The sequence below is a fragment of the Elephantulus edwardii genome, unplaced genomic scaffold (assembly GCF_000299155.1).
Source record: "Elephantulus edwardii isolate Elephantulus edwardi_28Jun2011 unplaced genomic scaffold, EleEdw1.0 scaffold00377, whole genome shotgun sequence".
In the NCBI taxonomy this organism is placed as follows: Eukaryota; Metazoa; Chordata; class Mammalia; order Macroscelidea; family Macroscelididae; genus Elephantulus; species Elephantulus edwardii.
In genome coordinates this window covers 1239157-1248696 of record NW_006400127.1, presented here as the reverse complement: position 1 = coordinate 1248696, position 9540 = coordinate 1239157, and the positions used below count along the sequence as shown (strand labels likewise).

At 37.0% G+C, this 9540-nt stretch overlaps 1 protein-coding gene across 1 annotated transcript in view; it reads left to right on the top strand.

Annotated features, from left to right (window-relative positions):
- YARS2 (tyrosyl-tRNA synthetase 2, mitochondrial) overlaps window positions 1-9540 on the top strand; it is a 24846-nt gene that overhangs the window by 8293 nt on the left and 7013 nt on the right. The window contains exons 3-4 of the mRNA XM_006902183.1: window positions 4467-4622; window positions 4889-5059. Of these exons, the coding sequence (XP_006902245.1) occupies window positions 4467-4622; window positions 4889-5059 (327 nt within the window). The remainder of the gene's footprint in view (window positions 1-4466; window positions 4623-4888; window positions 5060-9540) is intronic.

Here is a 9540-nt window from a genome sequence, read left to right as displayed (position 1 = left end):
AGTACAGCTTCTTGCTACTAGGCCACCAGAGCTCGCCAGCTCAAGAAGTAATTCTTAAAAAAATAAAATTAATTGTAAGATCTCTAGCAAAACATTAGAAAACACTATTGAATGAAAATAGGGATGATATCCATAGATGGAGTTATAAAATGGAGAAGTTCTGCCTCACATATTTTCCAAGGTTGTAATCTTTATAGAAACAGACTACCATGTCTTTCTTCTTTTAGCAACTGGTGAGTTCAAACTACTGACTTCAGTTAGCATGTGACTCCTTTAACCGCTGTGCTATATGAGCCCCCTATGTCATAGTCATGGAAGAACATGGCAAACTCACTCTCAGATTTACATGGAAATGAAAAGGGCAAGTCACTTTGAGTTGGAACAGATTCACTGACACCTAACTCCACCACCACCTCCCTCATATCCAGTCTGTATCCTCTTTTTATGGAAGAAGGTAAGACAGATTGCCAAACAGGATTGGCCAAAGCACACTTTAATTATTAGAGTGGAACATATTTTTGTTATATTAGAAAGTTATAGAAGTCCCCCCTATTTATTTTCATCTCTAGGGCATTGGGTCATACAGTCCTAAGGTTAATATACCAAGAACTAATATGTTTGAATGTACATTTTCTGCTTGGTTCTGGTATATAGAAATGAGATTAATTTCTGTATATTAAATTTGATTCCAACAACCATGCTAAACTCACTTTCTAATAATCTCTAGATTTTTAAATGCAAGGTTTAATAAAAAGACTGATAGATTTGAGAAATTAGACATATAAATATATATATATATTTGATTACTGAAAAAGAAGGCATTTCAGAGTAGTATTTACTTTTAGTATTGCCAGGATAATTAGATGCATGTTTAGGGGGTAGATGAGGATGAAATGAAACTACCTAACACTTTTATGTAAGAATTAATACAGACCTAAATCTATAATAAGACAAACTTTAAAAATGTTAGAAAACAGAAAAATCTCTTTATGACTTTTAGATAGGGATTCTTGGAACACAAAAGGAATAAATTAAAAATTAAAAGTGGGATCTGTTACTTAAAAGTCACCATTCATCATGGGAGAGGATATTAATGTTTCTGAAAATTAATAGGAAAAAGATAACTCAATAGAAAAACACAGATACTTGAAATAGATCCTGTGCAGAAAGCCAAAAATATGTGAAAAGGTGCTTTAAAAATGACAAGAAAAATACAAGAACAAATCATGGGATAACATAAACCAACACTCACCCTTCAGAATAAATAAAGATAAAAAATTTCCAATACCAAATGTTGGTGAGATTGTTCCAAAGTGGTATACAAAAGCTGAACAGTGAATAAAAAAGAACTGATGCCTCTGTATTATCATGTTGGTGAAGAATAGTAAATATATGGTGGACTGCCAGAAGACTGAACAAATCCATTTTGTAAGAAGTAAAGCCATAATGCTGCTTAGAAGTGAGGTGTCAAGACTTTGTCTCATATACTTTGGACATGGTGTCAAGAGGGACTAGCTCGTAAAGAGGACATCATGCTTCGTGAGTGAAAAAGAGGAAGACCCTTGACTAAATATATTGAAGCAATGGATACAACAGAGTGCTCCAACAGCCAACAATTGTGAGGATGGTACAGGATCAAGCAACATTTCAGTCTGTTCTGGGATTCTCATTCTTCTCAAGAGTAGCTACAACATGTTACGATCCCCATAGTCAAATGCTTTTGTCTAGTCAATGAAACACAGATATGCATTCTTCTTGTACTCTCTGCTTTCAGCCAAGTTCCATCTGACATCGGCAATGATGTTCCTAAAGCCATGGCCTCTTCTAAACCTAAACTTAGTTCTGGTAGTTCTATGCTGATTACTTTTCCAGTCATTTAGGATAATCTTCAGCAAAATTTTGCTTATATGTGATATTATTCGATAATTTCCACACTCTTTCAGAGCACCCTTTTTTTGGAATAGGAATAAATATGGATCTCTTAAGTAAGCTGGCCAAGTAACTATCCTTGAGATTTTTTGGTACAACTTGGTGAATACTTCTAGGGCTACATTTCTTTGTTGAAATATGTCAGTTAGTATTCCATCAGTTCCTGGTGCCGTGTTTTTTGCCAGTTCCTTCAGAACAACTTGAACTTCCTCCTTCAACACGATTGCCTCTTGATCATATGTTTGATGAAATTCTTCTGTGTCAGTTCTTTTTTGATACAGTGGGTTTGTGTATTCCTCCCGCCTTCTTTATATGCATCCTGGATCATTCAGTATTCTGCCAATAACATCTGTAAGTATTGCAACTCAAGGCTTAAATTTTTTCCTCAGTTCCTTCAGCTTAAGAAATGTTGAGCAAGTTCATCCCATTTGATTCTCTGACTCCAACTCATTGCATGTTTTGTTATAATTCTTTTCTTTGTCTTACTGAACTGCCTTTTGAAATCTTCCGTGCAGCTCCTTAACTTCATGATTTCTTGCTTTGGCTTCTTGGCGCTCTAGTGCAGTATTCCAAGACTCTTCTGAATCTTGTTCTTTTCTTCTTCCTTTGTCTTTGTAATGTAATGACCCTTTGCGTTCATCGTGGATAATATTCTTTATATCCTCCCACAGCTCATATGCGCTTTGTTCATTAGTGTCCAAAGCCTAAAACCTGTTTTTGATTTGGTTTTTTAATTCAGGTGAGACAGACTCAAAGTCAAATTTTAGTTCTTGTGGATTTGATTTCATTCTCTTTTGCTTCAGTTTAAATGTGCATATGAGTAGTTGATGGTCTGTTCCACAGTCAGCACTTGGTCTAGTTTTCACAGCTGATATTGATCTTTTCCAACAATTCTTTCTACAGATATAATCAGTCTGATTCCTGTATAGACCATCACGTGAAGTCCATGTGTATAGCCATCATGTTTCTTTTTTCTTTTCTTTTTTTTTCTTGTTGTATACTGTTGAATTGGATTCGGCTGGCACGGGAGGTGATTACCCCATCTTCTGCTGTGCCTTTGAGATTGTAGCACAGCTTCTTGACACTAGACCACCAGAACTGCCCTTGTTCAGTTCTTATAAAAGATACTTGTAATGAATAAGTCACAAATGGTCTTTCTATCTCCAGCCTCATTTCTGTCCCCATGACCATGTTTTCCAACTACTGATCCTTCTCTCTTGTTTCCAACTTTTGCATTCCAGTCACCCATTATTAATGCACCTTGGCTGAATGTTCAATTAATTTCTGACTGGAAGAGTTGGTAGAAACATTCTACTTCCTCCTCATTGGCTTTGGTTGTTGGTGCATATATTTGAATGATAGTGGTATTAACAAGTCTTTCTTGTCTGTGTATGGATATTATCCAGTTGCTCACAAATTATGTTTCAGGATGGATCTAGAAATGATCTTTTAGAAGATTCTTACCACCGGGCCAGTTGACAGCACCGTGATAGAGAAGAGATTGAGATTGTTAACAATTTCAGCTTTTTCAGGTCCATAATCAACACTCTTGGAAACAGCAGCCAGGAAATCAAAAGATGAGTTGCATTGGGGAAGCCTCCTGTCAAGGACCTCTCCAGAGTGCTGAAGTCTAAAGGTGTCAGTCTGTAGACTAAGGTGCACCTGATCCAGGCTATGATCTTCCCGGTTACTTGCTATGCATCAGAGAGCTGGGCAGTGACTAAGGGTGACAGAAAAAACAAAACATACCTATGAGTTGTGGTGCTGGAAAAGAGTATTGAACATGCCATGGACTGCCAAGGGAACAAACACTTTTGGAGAGGGGTGAAACCAAGTTACTCTCTAGAGCCAAGGATTTTAAAGTTTTTCTCACCTACTGTGCGCATGTTGCCAGAAGCGAGCAGTCCTTGGAGAAGGATATTATGCTTGAAAGGGTGAAGGGTCAGTGCAGGAGAAGATGACCCTGGATGAGATGGATTGACAAAGTTACTGGGGTAATGGGGAAAGGTAAATAGGGGATAGTGAGATTGACTCAGAATAGGACAGAGTTCAGAGCTGTTTTTTACATAGGGTCACAAGTGACTTGATAACATGTAACAACAACAACTATTTTATCAAGTAAAATATTTCAAAAGAAGATATATATGAAATATATAAATTTTTTAATCTCTTTTTTTTTTCATTTTAGGTACATACATATAAAGTATAAAATCATATTTTGGGAAGATTTTCATGGATTTAGATTAGTAGCTACGTCTTGGGACAAGGAGAATAAGGTTAGGGCCTTGATCTGTACACCGTTTCATTTCTTAATAGGAAAATTCTGAATCAAAGATGACAGATACTCTTAGTCTGATGGGTGTCTATTATCTTCAGTACATGGGTGTCTTTTATATCCTTTTCTGTACATTCCTGTATGCAATATTTCATGGTTAAAAATTAAGAAAGGACGAAGCATATTCTTTCAAGTATAAAGGAATAGGAGACACAGATCCAATATGTGATGTGACTATAATATTTTATTTTTCATCCCTAAGGTACCTGAAGCTCTTCACTTTTCTACCCCTTTCAGAGATTAACCACATAATGCAGCTGCATGACAGAGAGCCAGAAAAGCGTGGTCCTCAGAAGCGACTTGCTGCAGAAGTAACAAAGCTTGTCCACGGACGAGAAGGGTTAGAATCTGCTAAAAGGTAAACTTTTAAAATCATTTAGACTCCATGAAGCTATTTTATTTAGTTGATAGTTTTTAAAAAATCTGGAGCCACACTCTTATTAAAGATTGTTGTTCTACTTAATGCTGTAAAGTCGCCTCTCTCTTATTGGGGGAAACGATTATGTTAAGTTTGTAAATTATTAAAGATGTTTCAGAACTTTGAAATATAACAAATGTTTTATTTAAGTTTGTCTTTTATTTAATAATCGCTCGTGATTTGGCTCTCAAAAATTTGTTTTTCAGATGTACACATGCCCTTTATCATAGTAGCATAGATGCACTGGAGGTCATGTCTGATCAAGAATTGAAAGAGTTATTTAAAGAAGCTTCATTTTCTGAATTAGTTCTTGATCCTGGAACAAGCGTCCTAGATACTTGCCGCAAAGCAAATGCTATTCCAGATGGTCCCCGAGGGTAAGATTATTTGAATTAAAAACACGCTAATTCAACATTAATGTTAAAATTCATAGTATTTTTTTTTCTTGAGAGAATGTTCCTGATAGGCTGTAATGGCATCTCATTCTTTAGAGAACTTAAATTAGCAGACAATAAACTATTTTCAGAGAATTGAAAATTACTGTTAAAAAGACCTTAAATTTCCTATAAGCTCAAAGTTATTGTGTTGTTTACATCCACCTGAGTCAGTTTTCCTCTAACACTGGAAGAGCCTAGCATTTAAAGGACCACATTTATACATAGAATCTGTCACTTCCGGAAAGGATCAGTTTGATACGACGACAGCTAGTTAGTCCCCAGATGAATAGTCAGTCTATGTCCTCTAGAGAGGGCTTAAGGCATAATCTAACCTATTTTAAATATTAGTTGATATTCTAAAAGTGAAATAAGTATATGATCTAGTCCATAGGACTAGTACTACAAACTATTCCTTTTGAGAGTTGGGTTTTTCTTATTCATGAAATGAGTTGTTGCTATTGTTCATTGCCTTTAAGTTGACAGTGATTCATAGCTGACCCTTCAATGGATTTTCAGAGACTGTAATTGCATGGGAGGTGATTGTCCCTATTTCCTCTGTGGAGCCACTAGGGAACATGAACCTCTTGCCTTTGGGTTGGCAGCACTACTCTTTACCCACTATATTTTAAGTCCTCACATATTATTAGAAAATAATGTGTTCCACAAAAAGTAGTTTAAAAGGAAGAACATTAGTTAACTAGAAGACCTAAGTGCCTGATCTATAAAAGCTTTTGTATAAGTCAGATAATTGTCAGCTCATATTCATTAAGTATGATATTTGTTACATTATTGGTGCTCTTTCCTTTCATTTGTTTCTGTTTATTTGCTTCTATACTAATGAGCCTTGGTTTGCTGTATATTTATAGAAAATCTCTTGTTTCCCTTTGCATCTCTTGCCACTTCACCATACGTTGACTTGGTAGGTGGTATAATATACTTCCCCTAAAATGAGTCACTGATTCTAAGAATTTTTATCATTGAAAGTGGTTTTTGATTTTCTGTTAAACTTTGTGATTGATTGACTTACTAATATTGAAGTTTTGTCTACCTAAGATGACCCATCACTTGACATTTTGTTGTCCTGTGACTGTTGCTGTGATGCTCGAAGCTTTGCCACTAGTAGACCAAATGCCAGCTGGTTGACAGATTTCAGCAGAGCTTTCAGACTAAGACGGACAAGAAAGACCTGATGAGGTGAATCATTGTCTCACAGAGGACTGAAAGATGAGCCCCTCAGGTTGGAAGGCTGACAGAATACATCTGGGAGAGTGCTGCCTCCTCACAGTAGAGTCAGCTTTAATGATGTGGAAGTAAAGTTTTCAAGCACTTCATCTACTGGCATAGCACAGCTTGAATTGAGAAGAAAAAAAAAACAAAAATCTTTCATAATTTGAGTACCTTCGAGTCAATTTGGACTCGTAACAATCCAGTTAACTTTGTCCTGTGTTGCACCCTCCTCACAATCCTTGATATGCTCAAGACCTTTGTTTTAGTCACTGTATTTATCAAACTTATTGAGGGTCTTCCCCTGACAGTGTGTTATGTTGGGACCACCACAAAACTGAACCTCCAGTAGATCTTCAGAAGCTGTAAAATGCACCGGGGGGAGATTGCCCATCTTTCTCCCACGGAGCAGCTAATGGATTTAAACTGCTTGCCTTTTGGTTGATGGTACAGGTGCTTACTGCAAGGCCATCAGAGCTCTCTTCTATTTATAGTTGAAATGTGAAATATACAAAATCTGAATCTAGGAAAATTGAAAGTCATTAAAAATGAAATGCTTTAATTGGATAAATCTGCTGCAAAAGATCTTTTTTTAAAGTGTCATAAAACGACAATATCATGTTGAGGACTAAAGTGCTCCTGATTAGGCTATAGTATTTTTAGTTCTGTAATATGAATGGGAAAGCTGGACAATGACTAAGGAAGACTGAAGAAGTGATGGCTGTGCATTAAATTGTTGGGCAAGAGTATTGAATATTCAGTGGTTTGCCAAAAGAATGAATAAATCTGTCTTGAAAGTACAGCCAGAATGCTGCTAAAATGTGAGGGTGGTGGGACTGATGTCACAGGAAGGGACCACTCCCTGGAGAAGAGCATCATGGATGATAAAGCAGAGATTCACTGAATAAGAAGCAGACTGTTTGGTGAGAGAGTGACACAGTAGCTTTAACAATAGCCTCAAACCTTTCAGAGTTGATGTTTATAAACCTTTGTATAGTAATTGCTTCTTTATACCATTCAGATAAGAGAAAAGCCATCATTTGCCTTTCATAAGAACTTACAAGGCCATGAACGCTCTAGCTTTCATTATCTCTTCAAATTACTTGTCTAGCATCTGCCATGTTTTCTTCTGCTTCTGAGTGTAACTCTCTCAGTTTAAATGTCACATTAAAAAAAAAATAAAATAAATGTCACATTTATCCAGCTGGTGTGCTCCTAAAGCAGCCTCTCCAACTCCTTATAGCACTTTTCAGTGCATTGTAACTCTTTCTCTTGAACTTTTTACTAGATTCCAGTACTGTATATATTTAATCGGGCCAAGAAAAAAAACAACCTATCTACACACCAGCTCTACAGAACACATCACCTTCCCTCAGAAGCATTGCTACTGAACTTAGGAGACACTGGTCACATCATAAGAAACTGTCTGAAGCCGACGTGTTTGGAATCATGGAAGCCAAGGAAGCTTCAAATATAAGCTGTTAGATCAAAGGGGGGGGACAATGGGAGATGGATGTTGAAGGGAAGATGGGTATCTTGCCTGGTGCATGGTGAAGCAGGGAAATAACTGGGTAAAGACACATGTGCCAAGGAGAGGGACAACACGGATACAAATGGTTAACTCCACAATAAGGAATATATCTTTCACTTTACTATAAAATGCTTTTCTGTCTGATACTTCTCTAAATCTGAACATTCAGATTAAGACAGACTAGGAAGGATTGGCCATCCACTTCTGAAATAGCAGGCCTCCGAAAACCCTCTGTACAACAGAACACATGTAGATAACAGAAAGGGCAACTGAGGCTGAGCTTTCAGGTATAGAAATACAAAGGAAAAGGAACAGTTGTAAGGAGACACTAATGATTGGGACATGGAATGTGAGAACCATGAATGTAGGAAAATTAGATATTGTTAAGGAAGAAATGGAACGCATAAATATTGACATACTAGGCATTGGGGGAGATGAGATGGACTGGCATGGGGCATTTTGAGTCTGTTGATCATATATTACTCTGGAGATGAAAAGGTGAGGAAAAATGAAGTTGCTTTCATAGTTAAGAAAGCCATTGCTAGATCCATCTTGATATTGTGAGTGACAGGATAATATCTATACGCATACAAGGAAAGCCAGTGAATACCACTATCATTCAGATATATGCACCAACAACCAGAGCCAAGGAAGAAGAGATAGAAGATTTTTACCAACTCTTACAATCAGAGATCGATCAAACATGCAATCAAGATACATTGATAATAATGGGTGACTGGAATGCAAAAGTTGGGAACAGAGAAGAAGATTCAGCAGTTGGAAAACATGGGCTCGGTGACAGAAATGGAGCTGAAGAGAGGATGATTGAATTTTGCACAATCAGTGACTTACTCATTGCAAATATGTTTTTTAAGAGATATAAATGCTGGTTATATACATGGACTTCACCTGATGGTTTGCATAGGAATCAGATTGATTACTGTCAGCTGTGAAAACTAGGCCCGGAGCTGATTGTGGAACAGACCACTAACTACTCATATGCAAGTTCAAGCTGAAACTGAGGAAAATTAAACCTAGTCCACAGGAACCAAAGTATGACTTTGAGTGTATCCCACTTGAATTTCAGAACCATCTCAGGAACAGGTTTGAGGCCTTGAAGACTAATGAGCAAAGACCAGATGAGTTGTGGGAGGATATCAAGGATATCATCCAAGAAGAGTGCAAACATTCATTACAAAGACAGAAAAGGAAGAAAAGACCAAAATGGATGTCAGAAGAGACTCAGAATATTGCACTGGAGCGCAGAGAAGCCAAAGCAGAGGGAAGAATTCAAGATACTAAAGAGTGGAATAGAAGATTTCAAAAGGCAGCATGGGATGACAAAGTAAAATATTACAATGAAATGTGTAAGCAGTTGGAGTCAGAAAATCGAAAGGGCCGAACTCGCTCAGCATTTCTTAAGCTCAAGGAACTGAAGAACAAATTCAAACCTCGAGTTGTTATAATAAAGGATGCTTTTGGCAGAATGTTAAATGATCCAGGAAGTATTAAAAGAAGATGGAAGGAATATACTGAGTCACTGTATCAGAAGGAATTGGCAGACATAGAAGAATTTAATGAAATAACATGAACAAGAGCCTATGGTGATGAAGGAAGAACTTCAAGCTGCTTTGAAGGAAATAGCAAAAAATAAGGCTCCAGGAAT